The sequence below is a fragment of the Myripristis murdjan genome, chromosome 24 (genome assembly GCF_902150065.1).
Source record: "Myripristis murdjan chromosome 24, fMyrMur1.1, whole genome shotgun sequence".
In the NCBI taxonomy this organism is placed as follows: domain Eukaryota; kingdom Metazoa; phylum Chordata; class Actinopteri; order Holocentriformes; family Holocentridae; genus Myripristis; species Myripristis murdjan.
The window spans coordinates 25,402,235-25,422,579 of NC_044003.1; the positions used below are offsets into that span (position 1 = coordinate 25,402,235).

Consider the following 20,345-nt stretch of genomic DNA (forward strand, 5'->3'; position numbering starts at 1 on the left):
CTGTGACACAAGAGGGCGCAGTTCGGCCAAAATTACTTCGACGCTTTTGCTATGGGATAAACTGATTGAGAATAAACGCACTTTGTATTACTGTCAACTGCTGTCTTTTCTTATGTTTTTTTTTTTTTTTAATCAATGATTGTAACATTGTTTTATGCATGAGTTTTGTTTATTTCTTTTGGAATTTTTGTGGATTTCTTCTAAACGTTGAATTTCATTAACAATCTTGTGGACTGTTTGGTGATTTCCCCAAATAAAGCAAAATACCACCCTATCATTATTGCATGCATGTTGTCAGTCTGTCTTATCTTATCCAGGCCACTTCAGTGGTTGACAGCCAGCTGCAGGGACCAGACAAGTGAGCTCATTATGCACAGTTTGTCCTCGGTGGGCGGGGCTATGCAAATCACAACCTGTCGGACGGAAAGTTGCCTAAAAACCCTCATGTCTCCTCTGTCGTCATTCAGAAAAAAAACTGCCAGCCAGGGGATGTGAGTACGGAGAGCTCTAGTCCAGCCTCACCCAGCTCCGACAAGAGGGACATCCGCAGTTCAGAAGTTTAATGTGCGTCTCGACATGCCACCTCACATGGATTATTTTTACCACGAGTCCCGTGTCCCTTCCGCTTGCGGACTGACCCAGGAGGACGAGCTGGACCCCGGGGCCATCAGCTGCATGCTGGTCGGGGATGGAGCGGTCGGCAAGACCAGCATGATCGTCAGCTACACGTCCAATGGATACCCAACGGAATACAAGCAGACAGGCTTTGACGTCTTCTCCGGTGAGCACATACACAGCTGTTTGTTTGTGTAGTGGAATATTATAACCAATCTGAATATACGTTGTTGTTGTTTATTATTATTATTATTATTATTATTATTATTATTATTATTTTTTTTTTTATTATTTTTAAATAAGAAAATGAATACACGCCAACATAATATGCGTGGCATCAGTCTGAGTTTACTTACATGGAGACAAAAATCTGAGCTGGAGAAAACATAATGATAATAATAATAATAATGACAATGATAATGATAATGATAATTACAATAATAATGGTGGATTTGCCTGTAATGACCTCTGTCTGTTTACTCGCTTTTTTTTCAATAGTTCACTGTTTGCAAGTCTTTTTCATAGATGGGACTGAAAAAAAAAATAGGCTACTCTGAAAACATCTTTAAAAAGTGTGTTAAATTAATGATTTGATTTCATTACTATGAAGCCTATCAGTGATTACCAATATAGCAACACTAGTAACCAGTGAATGTATTTAAATAGGGATAAACTCATTGTATGACCCATTTTTCCAACAGGTCAGGTCCAAGTAGAAGGGGCTCCTGTCAAGGTTCAGCTACTGGACACTGCTGGACAGGTAAGAATGTCAGGATTTTTTTTTTTTTTTTTTTTTTTTTTTCATTCCTAGATATTACAGCATTTTATTTATTTATTTATTTATTTATTTATTTTTAATTTAAGTATGTCTTTTAACCCAAATATCCATGGAGAGTCTGTGATTGTGTTGTAATAGGGTGATTATAACATCAAACTATCATTAGGATCATAATGTTGTGTTTAAAAGTTTTGAGGGTGGGATAGCAAAGTTACAAATGCGCTGAATGTGACTGAGATAATGATGATAATGTGATGTTTCAGTGAGTCAGTGGCTTTCATTCAGTCCTTGATCATGTCTTCAGATTCCCACAGTGTGCACAGTTTAAATAAGGCTAACCCATGCTTTCTCTCTTCATAATGAATTTCAGGAGGAGTTTGATGAATTCCGGGCCCTGTCCTACGCGCACACAGATGTTTTCCTCCTGTGCTTCAGCATGGTCAACCCCACTTCATTTCAAAACATCACCAAGAAGTGGGTTCCAGAGATCCGAGCCTATAACCCCTCCTCACCCATCGTCCTCGTAGGGACTCAGTCGGACCTCTTACTGGACGTTAAAGTCCTGATCAACCTGGACCGCTCCAAGGTCAAGCCGGTCCTCAGCTCGCGGGCGCGGGGCATGGCTGACAAGATCAGGGCTGCAGACTACATAGAGTGTTCCTCTCTCACCCAGAAGAACCTAAAGGAGGCGTTTGATGCGGCTATCTTTGCCGCCATCAAGCACAAAGCCCGCAAGGCTAAGAAGAGGAGGTTCTCTGACAGGCGAACCAAAGCTTTCTCCAGGTGCAGCTGGAAGAAGTTCTTCTGCTTCATCTGAACTCTGTGAAGTGACTACTTAACCCTGTGGGTTATGGACAAAACCTATAAGAGAACCAGCCTTTGCTTTTCACTCGATGTCACAGCTCCATTTGTGGCAGTTGCAAGCATTTGACTTCATAATGTCTGCAATGCAAAATGGCATAAGGGAAAGCGGCACATGGAGACAGCAGAGCGGATTCTGGGGAATTATCTCTCAGCCTCAGATGTTGTCAGATACATCGAGGATTATGTTTTATTCACATGCCTGTTGCTTCATGCCAGCAGAGGAAGCAAAATCTTTATATCAAAAATGAAAGTATGCATCTGCTCTCATGTAAATGCATCACTGGTCAGGCAGTTGGGAGGAACTGAACTGAGGCCTTGTAGGAGAGACTGAAAATGCTATAAACATATTAAACACCCTGCTAGAGAGGGAGAAGACACAGTCATGTAAATGCTATGAATTTGCATGGTCTGGTTTGCTACCCACGGTAGCCTTTAGCATTGAGTGTGAAAGAGAAAGAGTTAGGGCTGTGTTTGCCAAAGGCAGAGAGTGGGCTGAACCAAAAAAGGCGTTAGCCATATCTCTATTGTACTCCTTGCTGCCTGGCTGCACCAACCTATTTATATGCAGCAGCTGAAGGTTCAAGTCAGTGCGAGGTGCCAAAGTGTTACCTGTGTGTGAAAGCTGTCCTGGTCATTGTATATGAGCTGTTATTATCTTGTCATTGACTCAATCAGTCAACTGACAACATTAGCAAATCTAACATTCAGTTTTAACAGTAATTTTATCAGCTGACCTAACATTCATGAAAAAAAGGGTGATTAGGTGTTTAGTGGCAAATCAGAAACAAATGTGTTCCCTCGGTGTGATTACTCTCCTGGTTGCTCCAGGAACCTGTTTGTAAATCCCCTTGCCTGAGGTGAAAGGGTGCAGGGCAGCATTAACCTTTGCCTTTTCATCACCCTCTCCCGGCAATCTGCATCTGTAAAAGCAAGCACCGCTGGATACTTGAGTTCCAGCCCGTGAACCTCCCACCGCCGCCATCAGCCTGACACATTGCTGTTTTTGTAGCCCCTCTTTGTTTGTATGCTCAATACACTCCAACCCATCTCCTCAATCACTTGCTGCTTCATAGGGTGTACAGTTAGAGGAAGCTCTATAACCTCTGCTTGAATGTAAGCATACACTTTTAATAGCCTTGGTGCCAGTGGCATTTGTGTAGAAGAAAGTCACATTTCTCCTGATTGTGTACTTACATCTGATGAACACACCGAGTGGCCAGAACAAGGGCTATTGACTTTACTTATGCTTCTTGTGGAAGTCCCCTTAATGTATAAGCTATTCTGTTTGTTAAAACAGTTCATTTGTCAAGTTTTTATGGTTTGGAATATTAGAACAGACATGGATTTTTATGACATGGACATGGATCTTTGATGTTCACCATGAAATGACTATATTTGTGACATTTTGTATCATTGTCACTAATCTTCAGACTACCATCTCCTGCTCTAACTTGTGTGTCTTTTTTACATGTTGGAGTGATATGATGCAAATAAATGAAGTGTAAACCGTAGATTCTGTGTTGTTTGTAGTATTTGAACCACAGCCTTTGTGCAATTCACATCCAACTTCTTTCACATGTCTGATGGTTGGGACTGCTTTAAGTTCGGGGAAAAGAGTTTTGAAGGGAGCCACTAAAAACTCCCTCTGCAGGGAGTCTGGATAATCTGCAAGACCACTCCAGGTAGTTTTCCTGAACCATCCCTCTGCCCAAGGATATGATAAGTGACCCTGGGGCTCCCGCTGTGTTTTGGAGGGACCAATTGTAATGGAATCCACATGACCGCTGTGGGAGAATGGCAGTGCCATGCTGTGACTGATTGCTGTGTCTGACTGTGGGAGGATGGCATTTAAAAGAGCGTGATTGAGTCAAATTCACTGATTGAGAATAAACAGCAGTGGTGTGCTGTTTTATCACAACAATGGTGTAGGCACATTGTTTATGAAAGCTGACGATGTCACTGACATTGGGCTGATAGCTCTGGCCAGTTCCCACTCTCCCTTTTTAAGAACAAATAATTTCCTGTGTTTGGGAGGGGGGGTGACTAGCAGACAGGATTCTATGTATGGCAAAGCACATGCAAATGACATGAGGGAGAAAAGGGGTGGTAGTGGGGCTGAGGGAGCATAAAACGCTTCTGGACATGACAGCTCTAGTCTGCATTTGTTCGAAGCATGTGGCAGAGTGCATGAGTCACAGATAAGTGAGGGAGGATTAAAAACACTAACCATCAGCACACAACGGTGCAATCTGGTCGCCATTAGTCAGCGTGCCATCCTTCTTGAGCAACAAGCATTATTAATGTGTCAGAGTTCTGTCGGAGCGGCTGTTACAAAGAGGGGGAAAGCGGGGTCATCCTGCCTCTGCCACTTATGATCTGTGGAGGGGTCACAGGCCCCGACATTTTGTCATCTGACACCGCTGACACAAGCGGACCGGTGCTGCACTTTACACTGACCTCAAGGCACAAATACCCAGACCAGTCAGCAACAGCCAGCCATGACTGCTCAGAAAACCAGAGCCAATGAAACCAGAGAACTAGAAACCTGAGTAAAATCAAAAAGATATCCAAAGCAACATACTGACCCTCTATCTACAAATTATTATATCAGCAAATAAGATATATAGCCCAATATTTACCTCAATGAAAACGCATTTTCTTATATTATTCAATCGGTTTAGAAAGGGATTTAGAAGCAGAAGAGGACAGAGAACCCTTCATTTTATTCATTCATTCATGCATTCATTCAACTTTTATTCAAATCCCAGTGAATCAACACAACACCATTAAAAGTTCAACACCATTCATTGAAGAGCGAGTTGTTTGTAGTCATGGTTTTAAATGGACCTATAGCTATAAGGAGGTTAAGTTTTAATGTGTCGTAAAATGTTCCAAGTGTATGCAGCACAAAAACTAGAAGCAGTTTTCCCAAATTTAGTGCATGCACCTAATTGATAGTCAGCATTAGCCCGTCACTTACTGACATGAAAACATGACAATCACAAAGATTGGAGTTGCAAGATTTCTTATGTTATTATACACAAACATTTTGATGAAGATAGACACATTTTCAACTCCTCAGTCATTCGTAGGGTTAGGAAAGAGCTGAGGGAGAGCAACATTAAAACATTACTGCTCATATGACATTTTTGCAGGTTGCTATTGCTTTCTTAAGCTTCATCACACACAACATAGAGCACTGACCTGTGTAAACTGTGAGTGTGTTTTTTAAGAAGGTGGGGATCATGCGGCTGCTGGGAGGGCAGGTGATGGTCAGTAGCACAGAGGTTATTAACCTCTCAAAGGTTAGGAGTCGTGGGTCATGAAGGGCCGTGAGAGCCTTTGAACACCAGACTTGATGTCATGTCTTATTTATGGCTCCTTCTGACACACACAGTCTGCCTTTCAGTCAAAGACTAAAAAACACTGAAATGCTGGACAGAATTACCTTTTTCACCGGACCAAAAATACTAGATATCAGTAATATTCCAGTACTACTCATTCATTTAGCCATACGCCTGCAGCCATACACACACAACTGTTCAGTCACAGTACAGACAGACTCATTGAGCAATCATGAGGGCCATGTTGGACAGGTTTTACGTTCCCAGGAGTCAATACAGTAAAGAGTTCCTCTCCTCCTCCTCTCTCTTCTCACGGTTAGTCATCCCTTTATTCCCTCCATCTCCACGAGGAGGGTTCCTCCTCCTCCCAGGATCCCCTGCATGTAGCGCTCCTGTCAGGTGTAGTCAAGCAACTCCTCTCCTGGCTCTGGGCCAGTTTCACTCTCCCTCTCTGGGTTTCAGTGTAGTCGAAGATTGGCAAGGAGGCCTGGGAATCAGCAGGTGCACTGACAGGTCTGCCTGGCCGACGATAAAGCCTATTGGCTCACTGGTGCCTGTTCTCTGGTCATCCAAACAGGCAGTTAAAACAGTTATGCCTTGGGGAAGACTTGGCACTGCTCTTATTGTGCCGCTTTTGCACAAATACAAAACAGTATTTGTTGTGATTTTGCTCCCCTCACTTGCAGGTCATGTAGTTGTGAGAGAGTCAGGTGCGTAGCATCGTGATTGGGCAGCGGTGTGGAAAAAAACCTGCACATAATTGTGTTGAATGAAATTACAAGTTGCATTTTGTAACGTTTTTGCCTTATATAACTGAGTTTAAAATTAGTCATGACTTGCATTGTTTTTTTTGTTTTTTTTAGCTTCTTGCATAATGTTATTATTTCCCATGTTCTATACCTCAAGGGCTGAAGTATTATCTTAAAAAGCCAATATGTCAGTCATATCTACTGTTCATAGCCGTTCTGTTGACAAAACCACTTAATTATTTCTGTTGAAACATAAACTGTCAGTTTCGGGTGAGGGGTGTGAAGTGTCCCCGTTGTTGAGTGTGCCGGCGCCTGCAGGCAACAACAAGTACCTCTGTCTCTCAATCAGCTGCTTTAATGTGTCTCAGGGAATCTGCTGGATTCGTTGAGGTTGTAATTCAATGCGCTGCTACGACAAGTGAAGTTTTTCAGCTTTATTCTAACTGACTCTGACAAAAGGGAACGTTCTCCGCAACCGTGAATAACAGCAATGGATCACTCATTTTGCATAATGACCCTTTATTTTCACATCTTGCTGGTTTGTAATGCACTCGAGCCAATCAAGGCATTATCAGCTTCAGGCCTATTTGTCGAAGCTCTCTCTCTGTTGTCAGCTGAAATTTTATCTTAAGCTGCAGTCATCATGGGGGAAATAATCGCCTCAGAGTGACCATCAATGCTTATACATGATCAAAGATGTGCAGAGGAGAAGTGAAGAGGACATTTAGCACTTAGGGACAGATGAGGTGATTAGCACATCAAACGTCCCATCTGAGGGCTCCTTACATTGCAGACGGCCCACAGAGATCCGGGACGCTGTCAGGCCTGCAGCTCCGCACACCAGTGCAGCCTCAAGTTGATGCAGTGAAGCAACATCGTGAAAAAGGAGAAGACTGCTGCTTATTTGGTGTTTCAATGTGTTTGGACTGACTAGTTCCACTACAGAAAAATATGAAAAACCTCTTGCTTGAGTTTACAGTCATGTTGGGGAAAAAAAATGATGACAAAATAGGCTCATTTCATCTACTGAAGAAAAAAAAATGAAATTTTGAGAGCAAACAGTTGCTTGAACAACTGTGCTTCTTGCAGTGAGCTGTTCCTGAAACCTCATGTAAACACAATTTCATTACGAGCCTGAGTTTTAAAAAAAAATGCATATGCTTTTTTATATCTTGTGTTGTTGATATAGTAAATGGGATGTATAACAACTCCATAGCATATATAAATAAACGCTGTTTTCATGCTTTCTTCACCACTCTGTATTTATTTTATCTTGCATACATCTTCATCAGGCATCTATTACAGGCTTTTGCAGAGTTTGCACACCTCCATTTACTGGTCACATTAAAGTTCTATTCATTATTCTGTTTCATTAGTCTATTACATATCATTTCTTTTCATTGTTTTCACAGAATCTGAAAGAAATAAAGAATGAAAAAGACAAGAAAAAGTAATCAGTACCAAGAGATTTCCTATTTCAGTTGACACTCAAATACATTACAGTATAACCTTGGGTATTTTAAGTTTTACAAATCCTTTGTTAGATTAAAAAAAAAACATGATTTCTTTGATATCAAAGTCTCAAGTGGGTTTAGTGGGTGTTTAGTCACTGAATCCCGTATGTCTCTCTCATGAAAAGAAATGGATATTGTCTTCAAACACCAGCACCTGGAAGAAACCTGAGTGGCCACCTTTAATCTTTGTGTATAACAAAATCACCAGTTAGTTCTTTGCATAACTTTGCAGCCAATAAAAACTTATTGTGACATAATTTCAGCCACACTTCATGTTCACAGTCCTTTGTTTTTGAAATGTCTCTGTTTGCGCCCCCTCACCGCCTCCCCTCCCTCGCCCTCCCCCCACCGTCACAAACTTTGAGTGACGGCTCTTTCCCTAAAAGGTGTCTCAATCTTATCAACATGCACTCAATCCGTCTCTCCTCTGAACACATCTGACAGCCCCTCCCCTTGAAGATTGCAGGTAAATGACCGTGTTATCTTTCCACAGTGGAGAGCAGGAGCGAGCCATGTCAGATCTTAACACCTCGCTTGTGGTTTGAATAAAAAGAGTCACTGGATATCTGATGTGAGAAGCCTGGGGAGAGGGAGAAAAGGTGTGTGTGTGTGTGTGTATGTGTGTGTGTGTGTGTGTGTGTGGTGGTGGTTAGGGGATGGGGCTGACACAACACACAGTCAACTAGCCGTCACCATCACATGTGAGTGACACACTGGTTGTGGATTAAAAACAGCGACATCCATTCAGTCTCTTTGTTTTTGTGCTAATATTGGGGAAAAAAAGACCAAAGTAATTTTTCCTTCCCTGATCCCATCTTTTGTGACTGCAATATAGAGAGAAGAATTCATTTTCACTACATGAATACAGGAAAAAGATAAAAAAAATTAAAAAAAACTATTATTATTATTGTTATTATTTTATTTTTATTATTTATTTAGAACTTATTTATTTTTCAATATTTTATTATTTATTACCCAGTTACATGTAGTGCATTGATTCTGATCCTGGTTGGCAATTTTTTTTCTATTCAAGATTGTTGGCTTGTTCAAGAAAATTGTGAGAGATGGGCATGGACAATAGTGAGACAAAATTCAACCAAACTTAAAAAAAATAAATAAATAAAAAAGAAAGAAAGAAAGAACAAGGCAGTTATTTTTGTGGACTAATATACGATACAATGTCAAATATGGAAATATATCAAATAAATGAATTGGAGTCAGGTGAGGCTGAGGGTGTGCAGACTGTTGCTTGACTCTGTTCTGTCCTGAAGAGGAATATAATATGAAATGGACATAACCTTGATGCTTTATTCAGGTGCCATTTTCTTGATTTCACCTGTAAACGGACATTTTCATCAGCAGCCAAGCCGGAGAGAGGATGGAAAGTATAAAGCAAGAACGGTGTGGCTGTCACTGAGTTTGATGTCGGGATTCACAGTTTTGCAAAGTGACAGTTAACTGTGTTTATGAGGAAATATTACGCTCCCTTTGCATACGGGAAGTGTGTGTTTTCATTGGTCGTGAGTTTGTACACGGGGTGTGGCCGCGTCTGGGAATCGAGGGGGGGTGATGTTCTCACACTGGTGTTTGGGGGATGAGGACAGGACGGGACGGGACGGGAGGGGAGGGAGGGAGGCAGGGGGTGTTGTCACATCCACACAACAAAACACGGCGACAGTGAAGCAAGTGAGGGCATGATGGGATCAGACACAACCCTCACTGTCCCGTGTAACCTCCCCTGCACACATGCAGATACACACACGTACGTTTCAGCACACAGATGATATGAGATATGAAAATAGGATTATGAGTGGGGGCCCAAAAGCACATACAGGTACAGCGTGCACTCAGACATGCTCGTACACACACGTACCCAACAGCAGGATGGGTAGAGATCACTTACAGACGTGGTTAGCTGACACATGATGTGCTCTCATGGAGAAAAGACAATAGATATTGTTTCTCTTCTGCCAACTAGTGTGGTGAAGGTGTGTCTGGACTTGCTCAGTGGAGAGTGACTGGTTACTGTCCGATTACTCACAGTATCCCAGCTTACTCACCCTGTCTGCCATCAGGCAGGGAAAATGAGACTATGTCGAAATCCTCATATAGGATATAGGAAACCCATCGCCAGGATTGCAGTCATGTTCACATTCAAACATCCTGCCACAGCCCCGTGAGTGGTTTTGAGCCAGGAATCAGAGAGCCGGGCGTGATGTCAGATTGATGGATGATGTAGTCTGGAGCTGCTTCATGGACGATGAATGGGAGATTTTTAGATTATTATAGTGCATCATCAGTTATTTTGTTTGTCCATACAGGATATCACAGAAAAATCCCTTCCTCCTTTAGGTTTCAGTCGATAGAATAGAATAAAAAGAAGGGTAACTTTACAATAAGAGTACAACAATCAACGTTAGTTAATGCCGTAATGGTTAATTAACTGTTAGTTAATGATTATTATGGCATTTAGTAATGTTAATAATATCTACAATAACCCTTAAATAACATATAAATTAATATCTTAGCATGAACAGCATTAGTACATGATTGTTAGACACATTAGTTAACGGTTAGTTAACTGTTACTTAATGTTTATTACGGCATTAACTAACGTTAATTGTTGTACTCTTATTGTAAAGGGTTACCAAAAGAAGAGAAGTGCATAGAGTAGAATAGAAAACAATAGAATAGAATAGAATAGAATAGAATAGAATAGGAATGCATTTGTGAGGCAAAATAGAAAATTATGTTTTTCCCTAAAGGTCCCTAAGACTTTAACAATAATAAGTCATGTACAGTCACAGTTCAACAGAACAGGGTGTTCAGTACTTGGCTGACCAAACAATTTTTAATGTATGTGTGTGTTGTGATGTGCGTGTGTGTGTGTGTGTGTGTGTGTGAGACTGCTTAACATTCAGGAGCACAAACAGAGCCTTCAGCTATGGATGAAAACTCAGTTAGTATCAAATGAGATGAAAACACAGCAAAGTTCTTGAACTGGAGCAACCCTGACGCTGGCTGATGCTGTTATTGGTAAAGCTCACTGACTTTTAGAGTGAGAAATCCTCGTACCTGCAAGCACAGGTGCTCACATACGAGGTTTCTGCTCTGATGTGTCACATATTCATGGTGTAACAGAAACTCGCGGTGAGGCAATCCAGGCTTCAGGGAAGTGGGAGAGCCTCCAGGAGAAAAAAAAACAAACAATATCTTCTCATGAGACAGTCAAGTTGTTTTCCACTGTATGTGGCCTTCCCTGATAACATCATTTACAACTGTGATGACAAATGTAATTAAAGGTCTTTGTCGGGGTAAAAACCTTGCATCAAAGTCGGCTTTTCAGAAGCATGGCAAATCAGCCTTCGGTTTGGCTTGACCTCCATGCATTTTTCAGTTTCTGCAGTGGGAGGATTTCATAGGGTTTCATAAGCCCGAATTTTCTCAATCCATAGAGAATCATGCAATCCTTCAGCTCCAACATGAAAATCCCTACCATTTGCATTGCAAATCACCACTACAAAGCCTTCGCCTGCCAACAGTTATGAATCCATGCTACTTTTTTTTTTTTTTTTTGTCTCGACAACCAAAGAGAACAGATGTGCTGTCCTCTTAGCAGTCCTTGTTCACATTGTATTCACCCATGTAGACAAAGTAAAGACTCTGAAGTGAACCATCTCAGAAACAAATATTTTACAGCACATGTCACCTCTGAATGTTTTCACCTTTAATGACCATTTCTATTCCGATCCTCAGCCGCTCATCTGTCTATTGTTTTCTAAATATGATGTCATTTTGTGTGTGTGCCGTGTGCCATCGGTATGTGGCGAGCGTGAGGGTTATTTGTGAACAGGTGACACAGAATGTTTGAAATCCCCTTCTCTAACAGCTGATTAGAGAAGGAGCAAGTTTGCCCTTGACATTCCTAAGTGTACATACATATTTACTGTCAGACATCATGGAAACAGTCCTATCATTACATCAGGAATCATCTGAGGGGGGGTTTTGCTGTGGGTATGCCTTAATGGTGGGTCGCAGACACAGAATTTCCAAAAGGGTTGAAGATAAATGAGTGTAAAAAGCTTTTAATGGTGGATTGGTTTAATGTTTCTATTTTTGATCTGCTTAGCCATTATAATAGGAGGCAAGCAAACATATGAACGGATATAAAGTGTACACAGGCAGACTTGTATAATGCTCTATAGGAGGGAGCTCACACACAAATACATGTACACACACATTCACACACAGAGGCACAATCAATCAGTTCCATCCACACTGATAAAAAGAGATTCAAATGCATGCACGGTACACATGTGGTTAGAGGATTTGATCCTGTCAGTTTATACCCGACTTAGACACACACACACACTTCCTCAGAATCAAACAGAGAAAACGGATGTGTGTTTGCAGGTAGCTCTGTGCTGCGGGCCCTCCTGACAGACCGGTCCAGCTGGCTTCTCTCTCTTATCTTCCGCCAGCAGGTCTGACTTGAAGTTGCTCTCACTTACCTCACATCTACCAGGTGACGCTTGCAAGGGCGTGGCCCGAGCTTGGATTTTTTTTTTTTTTTTTCATTGTGCTTTCTGAAATCATTTGCATTTCAACAGACTGGAGCGGATTAGGAGACACAGGTGGGAGGGAGTGAGCTCACAGCGGGATGTTGTACCCACTGTCGAATAGGATCATCACCCAGTAGTTAGCACGATAAGTTTCACTGAGGACAGCGCGGGCAGGCTGGCTGAGGGGATAAAGCTTTTGGGTAAATATGTTTTAGTAACCTCCACACTGACGGGAACGCTGTCAACTGAGAGAGGACAGACGGTCGGCAGAGCCGGGCTTTCCTGTCCAGGGAGAAAACTGCTCTCTGTGCAAATAGGAACAAGTCTCCCCTGAGGAGAAACATATTAATCACACTGGTTCCACTATCACAAACAAAGAGGTGTCAGTGTCTTAAAGTATAGGGCCTGATGGATTACATAATACTCAACATCACATGTCTATCAATATACAACTAGCTACACAAATGCCACTGTCTATTATCTGTTTCTTTGTTTAATGTTCTTTTTTGTTGAACTCTTTCATTAGTTGCGTCTAATTTGTATTATTTCTCTGTTTTATCATTTATTGTTTGTCTTTTATTTTTATCTGGATGTTCTTTTTGTCTGACCTAAATCTGAGTATGGAACTATGATAGGCATGGAGGGCTGTTCCTAGGGTGACATGGTGTGTTGTGCTTTGCATTGCATTTGATTGTGTAAAATGTGCTACATTAAACAACCCAGTCGCCAGAATGAAATGTTGCCATTTTATGTTTCTGCAAACCAAAAAATATGTTGAAATGTCAGTGTTTCTAAACCAAAAATACATTGCATATCAACGTCTAGACTTGTAGCCATCGTGGTGGAGCCTGCGTCAGCATCAGGTGACGGTTAGCCACTTTGATTAGCTTCATTAGTGTTGTTGGCCACCAAAGCTACTAGGAAAAGGGGTCATCATCATGGTTAAGATTAGGAAAAGGTCATGGTTAAAGTTACAAAACATTTAAGGTAGGTAATGTTAGCTATAAACAAACACAGCTCTCTCTTTACCCGGGACTCAAACCCCGGGCTGCATATGCAACATACCTGTCAACATTTAAGTAGTAAAATCCGGGAGATTTTTGTGGCTGCGGGGGGGGGATAAACTTTTGTTTATCCGCGGTTGCAGCAGCACAACGGACAGTAACACAGACAACATGGTTGATTATTGATTGCGCAACACGGCCATTCGCCGGTAATCACACTGCGCACATTAAACAGTTTTGCAGAGGCAGGAGGAAAGTTGCATGATTTACGTCCGCGCACTGCGTGCGTGACCGTGCATGTGCTCGTGTATGCGCCCGTACCGCGCTGAAGCACACCCCCTCCAACCGTGCCAGAGCAGAGGAAGTGTACTGTATTCAAGCACGGAACGGAGCGATCACACCAGACGGGGTATTATTATTATTTTTAATAAATGCAGGTTAAATACGGGAAATTTACGGGAAAATACTAATACGGGAGGGGGCCGGGAAAGGAGGGTAAAATACGGGAAAATCCCGGCCAAAACGGGATACTTGACAGGTATGATATGCAAATGATTGTGCCATTCACTCGTCCATTTACTTGAAAAACTTGAAAATGTGATATTTCATGCGTCCTTAGAAACATAAAATTCCAACATTTTTTTCTTGGAAACTGAGCTGATATAAATGAAGTTTGGCTTGGTTTCCACGCCTCACAGTTTTTGTTAATGAAATTGCCTTCCAAGTCATTTATCAGCACAGAATCCAGTATCCCATAACCATCAAAAATTAATGCTGCAGGAAGAGTGAACCATCTATTCAAAGCACCTTTTGTCTAAATTGTGACAAAAGACAAAATAAACAGTGAGGAACACACCCAGGCCTGGTCATGGGGACACTGGGCAGCAGTTGCATCATTTGAATAGAAAGGATGAGGGAGGGTTTTGGGTGAAAGTTCACCCAGCAACATATGTGTGATGTACGTGCCAAAAAGACAGGAACTAGGATAGAAACATGGCAAAGATGGCACCTGCGTAGTTTCTTCTATATGTTTATTGGAGCAGCAGTCAGGTTTTAGATTTTAGTTTTTTTTTTTTTTTTCCCAATGTGAGCTCTTGCAGCTACAACTTGATAAATGACTCACACCACTGATCGTGCACTGCGGAGCTTCTTAAAAGCTCCTTTGTGCCAAGACCGGTTCTACAGTGCCTCCCACTATGCCAGGCTTATCCTCATCCAGCTAGCAGATAGCAGAGTTCTTCTTATCTGCACTTTTGTTATCTGCACATAATCCGAACAGAACAGATAATGATGGAGCCTCAGCTAGAGAGGAACAGTTTCTGTTTGGCGTAGATTTGCTGAACTGTAAGTATCACTGTATAATGGTAATATGTCAGGAGGTGAATAGATAGCTGTTAAGTTGTCGTTATGATTCTGGCAACCATGATGTAGCATCGAAACTGCACTAATTTGGATGATTTTATTGCCTAAAAAAATACTTATTCGAAATATTCCTTATTATTCCCTGTATATATCCTTATATATATCTTGCCATGGCAGCAGTACTGCAGCAGGTCAGGCCTGCTGGATGAAAACAGAGAAAACAATGAGAGAAGAGAGAGAGAGAGAGAGAGAGAGAGAGAGAGAGAGAGAGAGAGAGAGAGAGAGAGACTGGTTGCCTCCCTCTGACATTTTGAGATTCAAATCCAAACTGACGCCCAGTTGCACCTGCCTTTATATGCAGCAACAGGTATGGTGAATAAACTGACACACTTCACATAAACTGACACTTCTCTCAGCACCTGTCAGACAGAAACACAATACAACGACCAAAAAAAAAAAAAAAAAAAAAAAAAAACACAATCAACACGTAGAGTGTAGAATCACCCCATTATATGACAGCGACGCTTTTCTGAGCCAACCGACAAGCCTCTGTACATTATTCATTGTCTGACATGGTACCATTAATCAGTGTATGTATATGTTTACTGCGACAACCATTTTTATACGACCTCTCCCTTTACCCCAGAGATAATTTCACCCTGTGTCACCCGGGTGTTGCTCTGCTTATCTCATGGCCTGTGAATGTGGCACACTCAAGTCAGAGAGGAAGAAAGTTCATCATGATTGAGTTATGATGTGTGTAATTGTGTGTGTGTGTGTGTGTGGGTGTGTGTGCACTGCTGGTGGTAAGGCGGCAACCCCCCAGCTCAGTGGGGTTCCAAACCGCTCCCTCTCACTAAGCCCCTGTGGTTCCCGCAGCCAAAACATGATACACCACCAGCCTGATTTACAGCTTTTACTGTTCTTACAGGACAAATGGCACTGCATGCAAATGCCGTGGAAACCAATGCAAGAGGGTTTCAGCCATCGAGAGGGGGTATTTACTCAATGTAGGGATGTTAGGATGCGTACATTGCATCAGTGCACCAGTTATTAATTCCACTGATTCAACTGAATTGATTTGCTAAAGTAAATAAATTGAATGAATCGCCCCGAATTAATGAACCAGCCTGAATCGATAAGAAAAGCTTCAAATCGAGTCACATGCAATGCTTTAAAAATAAATTAATCATCAAAAAACTAACATGGTAGTGATCTAATAAAACACTATAAACTGTAACTTTTTATCAATAGTTTTGTTTTTCATGAATAAATCAGGTTAAAGTAATTATGTTTGTTTTTTCACACTACAGGATTGTCTTACACTTCTGCATTTGTTTATGAGCGTCTATAAAATTTGGGGTAAGAATACTGAAATGCCTTGCTGACTTGAATCCAGATTTACAAACTTAATCGACTGAACCATTCTGGAAAAAAAAAAAAAAAAAAAAAGTCCACAGACCCTCACTGTGAATAACACTGATGGTTAATGTGCAATTAGAGCCCTTTTTTTTTTACAGAGGAGGGTAATTAACAACTCTGCAGAACCAATCCTTTTCCTCTGGCATGAGAAAGCCCCTCTGTCCCTGCCCTGCCAAAGTCCCCGAAGCCCTCCACTACCTATGATTTATGCTCAGTGGGGCTCTCTGGTTTATGAGGCCTGTGCGGGAGCCCTGAGGTGTGGGCTGGTCTCTCCCGGCTCTCCTCCTCTGGCCGGGGTTCCTGGCTGTTTCACACCTCCAGGAGGGACCATTATCCTGTCAGAGGGCCACCGTTCACAGTGGCGTAACGCTTCACTTCATGAAAATCACACTCCTCTGCTTGTTTTGTTGGCCTGAGGAGTGCAAGGTTCACACACAGGCCTGACTAGGAGCTGCAGATGGTCATCGGGAAGCAGGATGGAGGAAAAACAACTGAGCCTGGAGGGGAAACACCAGCCAAGCAAGGCTTCTGAACTTCTGACCCAAAGTGATTAAATATTCAATCAAATCTTTGTAGATGAGTTACAGCCACAGGACAGTTCCTCCTTGTTTACAATCACATTCATTTTTTAAAAAATGGCCTGGTCTTCCTGACATTAGGTATACTGAAAAATGGCTCTGACATTCTGCCCTCAAAATTTTGAGTGAGAGAGTTCTTGCTCTTTTGTTTCGCTGCTAGTTCTTTAGAATAGCAGTGTATGGTTTGTGCAAAGTTTTTATGGTGCTTTTATATACATAAATAATCTGGGTAAACTTTACAATTTAATAAGGCACTGCTGTCAGAACAGAATTTATATTGTGTGACATTTCATATGGATCCTGATCAGAAAACGTAGGCAAATCCTCCATTTCTCTGAAGCTCTTGGGTGATACTCTACCAGCAGTGCTACTACTCTGCAACCGATATAATTTTGAAACCAATCCAACATGTATGTGTCACCTCTGAAAACGAGCTTTGTAAACAACTCAACCCTAATCAAGGTGAAGGACCTTTCAAACTAAACCTGACTGACTGCCTCAGCTGAGGCCGAAGGTAATTATAGTTTAGAGGAAGTGAGCGAGTAAAGCAAGAAGGCGTGGATGCTATTAGTTTTAAAAACATCCAGCAGACACTGCAGAGCCAAGTTTCTCTTTTTCAAAGATCTTCCTTTTGAATGCAAGTGGGTCAGTAATCAGTTATGCAATTTACTGCATGTCCACTGGCTACACCTACTCTAATCAAACAAGAATAAATTAAAAATCCATAATGCATAAGCAGATGGCTAATAATTAGAGTTTCAATTATGAAGCAAAGAAACAGTGACAGGTGAAAGGCCACAACTCCCCACTGGAGTCTTTCATTTTTATTATGCAGAGGAACAAAAATTTGCCATCTCTTATATTATATAAGATTTGATTCTGTACAAAAACCACAGTACATTGTTTATGTAGACATCAAAATGAAAGTAAGTTATTCCGGATCAGTGCTGCAGCCCTGGCTCTAAAAGATATCTTGCACACATGCATACCTCAGTGTTTATGGCTACCAGGAAAGAATGTATTTCATGAAAACGAAACAACATCTGCATCATGGTCTGGGTCTGGAAAACACTGCAAGCAACTGAGACACTTATGACAGTGTCACTTCAGGTGGCCAATGAAAGCTGAACTTGCTTTACAAACCAGTTTTGAAAGGCTGTTGGGGGGTTAAATCAACATGATGCTGCCCCCTACAGGAAATAGAAAGTAGTGCTTCTCAAAAAATATACAGACATACATTTCTCTCTCAATCATTCATAAGTTATCAAAATCAGTGCTCAGATATACTTTATCAGAAATACAGTAAGAGGACCTGGTGAGGGTCAGTTTGAAAACCACAAAAATTGACATAATCAAAATTTCAAAACTTAACATACATGAAAAAAGGGGGAAAAAATAAATGTGATTTACATCTTAGGAGTTTGAGACATAATGTTAGTGAAAAGGTTTGGCTATAAAAGTTTGTACAAGTTACTCTCAAACAGTGCTTTTCTTCTTCATAAATTATTCAAGTAACAATAAACCACAGTATAACAAGTATGGCATAAAGTCAGAATGACATTCATCTTAACATGGCAGCAGTTTTTCTAGTACATGAGTCAATACATAACATCTGTATTAGTACAGCTGTGCCGATGAAATTTTAAAAAAATATATACAGTTTATTAGATCAAATTGTGGCGTATTAAAATAAAAACATCTATTTTCTTCCACTGAAAATGAACTTATCTATCCAGAGAAATAACGCATGATCAGTTTACTTGAGTTTGTATGATTTAGCTTGACATGTTACTTGCATTTGGAGAGAACCTCTTGGCAGCTCTTGTAAACTTTCACCAAGCAGTTGAGCCGTGGTTTTGAGCTCTGAAACATGAAGAAAGGGGTTTATTACACATGCACATGCACAGTACTGTAAACATGAATGTTTGAAAAAAGGAAAGAGCAGGACAGCACAAACCAAGTCCTTTTTGTGGTAGAAACGTATAATCTTCTCTCATAAAGTAGTGCTTTTCTCCTCACCTGAAACAGCGGGACAACACTTGATACAGTGTTTTCATCTGAGGGGTCCTTCAGCAATATGCAAAGGTAATAGATGATTTGATGCTGAAATAAAAACATATGAAACAATAAAGCATTAACCATTTTACAAAAGCATCAACAGAAATCCAACACACATACAATTCAGCTGAGAGCCCATATATTTACTCACCATGTAAATTGCTTCATTGATAACGATGTCCTTGATCTTGCTCATCTCAATGAAAGTGGTGCTCTCTCGGCCCGAGGCATAGCTGGAAGACACCTGAATGCCCAACGAGCCGATGACAAGCAGCGACTCGTGGTCTATCTTCACAAAGTGGATGTGAAGCATCATTCCAACCAGGGTGACGAGTATAGCACTGGACAGGACAGCAGTGTTCTGCAAGACAGGGAAAAGACATTCACATATCAACGGTATTTCAGATAATGTGTTCATGCTTTTGTGAATCATCAGATCCTGCTTATGTTCAATGCCCAGTGGAGTTCCAGAGACTTGGAGGATCTAGATCAAGGAGCGCTGAAGCTGTTCTGGTGGCCCAACACCTTACTGACACACTTGATGTTACTGTTTTCCTTTAATTTGTCTCTCTCTGTGCAACTGCAACTGCAACAGCAACATGCACCAACTCGGAAACACACTGCTAGAATATTGCAAGTGTTAATGTTACACTCAAATTACAAATAAATGACTGCTCCTGACATGCAGGAGGCAAAATATGACTGAGGTCACTGGGAGAACATTCAAGAGTGAAAGCATTTTTTTTTTTTTTTTTTCTGACAACAGTAAACAAGGGTCAAACTGGACTTCCTCAGTCTGGGTGAACTCTTGCTGCAGGAGACAGAGCCCAGGTAAAGAGAGCCAGTGTCACACACCTCTAAGCACCTGGCTGACACGAGTCTGCTTCACCAAGTGGTTAATGCACATGAACGTGTTTGCAAAGCGCAGAAACCAGCAGGAGCAGTTTCCTTTACCTGTGTGAAGAAGAACACGGCGTAGGCGACCAGCCACACGGAGCAGGTGTATACCGTCACCTTGCCGATGGACACTTTGGGGGAGCTGACTGTGAACTCCCTGCAGAAACTAGAGTGGCTTTGACAGTCCAGAGATATCGGTTTGCCGCTGATGTTGGTAAAAACCTCATCTTCCATAATGAGCTAAAGTGCGGCCTCTCAATGATACGAAAAGAGAAAAAGGTGAAGGAGAAAACTGAGCATCAGATGCAGCGACCTGCACAAAGTAGCTAGCTGTTTAGCTAACGACGGCTCGGCTAACTAGCTAGTAGCTAGTTAGCCGCCTACAAAGCTATGCGGGCTAAATAGACAAGAGGAAGCATCAAACATGCAATTCCAGATTACTCCGGTTACAGCCAGAGGGGTAAAAAAGGCAGAAAAGTAAAAATATTGACTATTTCCTAATGTCCTAAACAAGGAGGACAGACTGGATTGACGCCAAAATTTGACCTCAGCTGGAACGTGCAAAGCATTGTGGGCAATTGATAATATTTCTCACATA

At 41.5% G+C, this 20,345-nt stretch overlaps 2 protein-coding genes across 3 annotated transcripts; one reads left to right on the forward strand and one right to left on the reverse strand.

The window, feature by feature from the left end:
• Nucleotides 1-474: 474 nt before the first annotated feature.
• On the forward strand, nucleotides 475-18,742 carry rhov (ras homolog family member V). 2 transcript variants are annotated; one of them, XR_003927927.1, is made up of 4 exons: nucleotides 475-781; nucleotides 1,317-1,375; nucleotides 1,764-2,715; nucleotides 18,728-18,742. XR_003927927.1 is itself a non-coding variant. In XM_030046884.1 (3 exons), exons 1-3 carry the CDS (start codon nucleotides 577-579, stop codon nucleotides 2,208-2,210), a joined length of 711 nt encoding a protein of 236 aa, XP_029902744.1. In that variant the 5' UTR covers nucleotides 475-576; the 3' UTR covers nucleotides 2,211-3,762. The 2 variants fall into 2 exon arrangements, 1 of the variants encoding a protein (XP_029902744.1); XM_030046884.1 differs by lacking the exon at nucleotides 18,728-18,742 and having other exon boundaries at nucleotides 1,764-3,762.
• pigh (phosphatidylinositol glycan anchor biosynthesis, class H) lies at nucleotides 17,581-20,306 on the reverse strand. Its single transcript, XM_030046886.1, has 4 exons — nucleotides 19,805-20,306; nucleotides 19,002-19,211; nucleotides 18,812-18,895; nucleotides 17,581-18,655 (listed from the first exon to the last, which is right to left on the reverse strand). The coding sequence occupies exons 1-4, from the start codon at nucleotides 19,979-19,981 to the stop codon at nucleotides 18,581-18,583; spliced, it is 546 nt and encodes a 181-aa protein (XP_029902746.1). The 5' UTR covers nucleotides 19,982-20,306; the 3' UTR covers nucleotides 17,581-18,580.
• Between the last annotated feature and the right edge of the window lie 39 nt (nucleotides 20,307-20,345).

Coding starts and splice junctions, on each gene's coding strand:
- rhov (XM_030046884.1), top strand. CDS start 577: ATGCCACCTCACATGGATTATTTTTACCACGAGTCCCGTGTCCCTTCC. Junction 782..1,316: donor AGGCTTTGACGTCTTCTCCG/GTGAGCACATAC, acceptor TTTTTCCAACAG/GTCAGGTCCAAGTAGAAGGG. Junction 1,376..1,763: donor TACTGGACACTGCTGGACAG/GTAAGAATGTCA, acceptor AATGAATTTCAG/GAGGAGTTTGATGAATTCCG.
- pigh (XM_030046886.1), bottom strand. CDS start 19,981: ATGGAAGATGAGGTTTTTACCAACATCAGCGGCAAACCGATATCTCTG. Junction 19,212..19,804: donor CCGTGTTCTTCTTCACACAG/GTAAAGGAAACT, acceptor CCTGTCTTGCAG/AACACTGCTGTCCTGTCCAG. Junction 18,896..19,001: donor TCAATGAAGCAATTTACATG/GTGAGTAAATAT, acceptor TTTTTATTTCAG/CATCAAATCATCTATTACCT.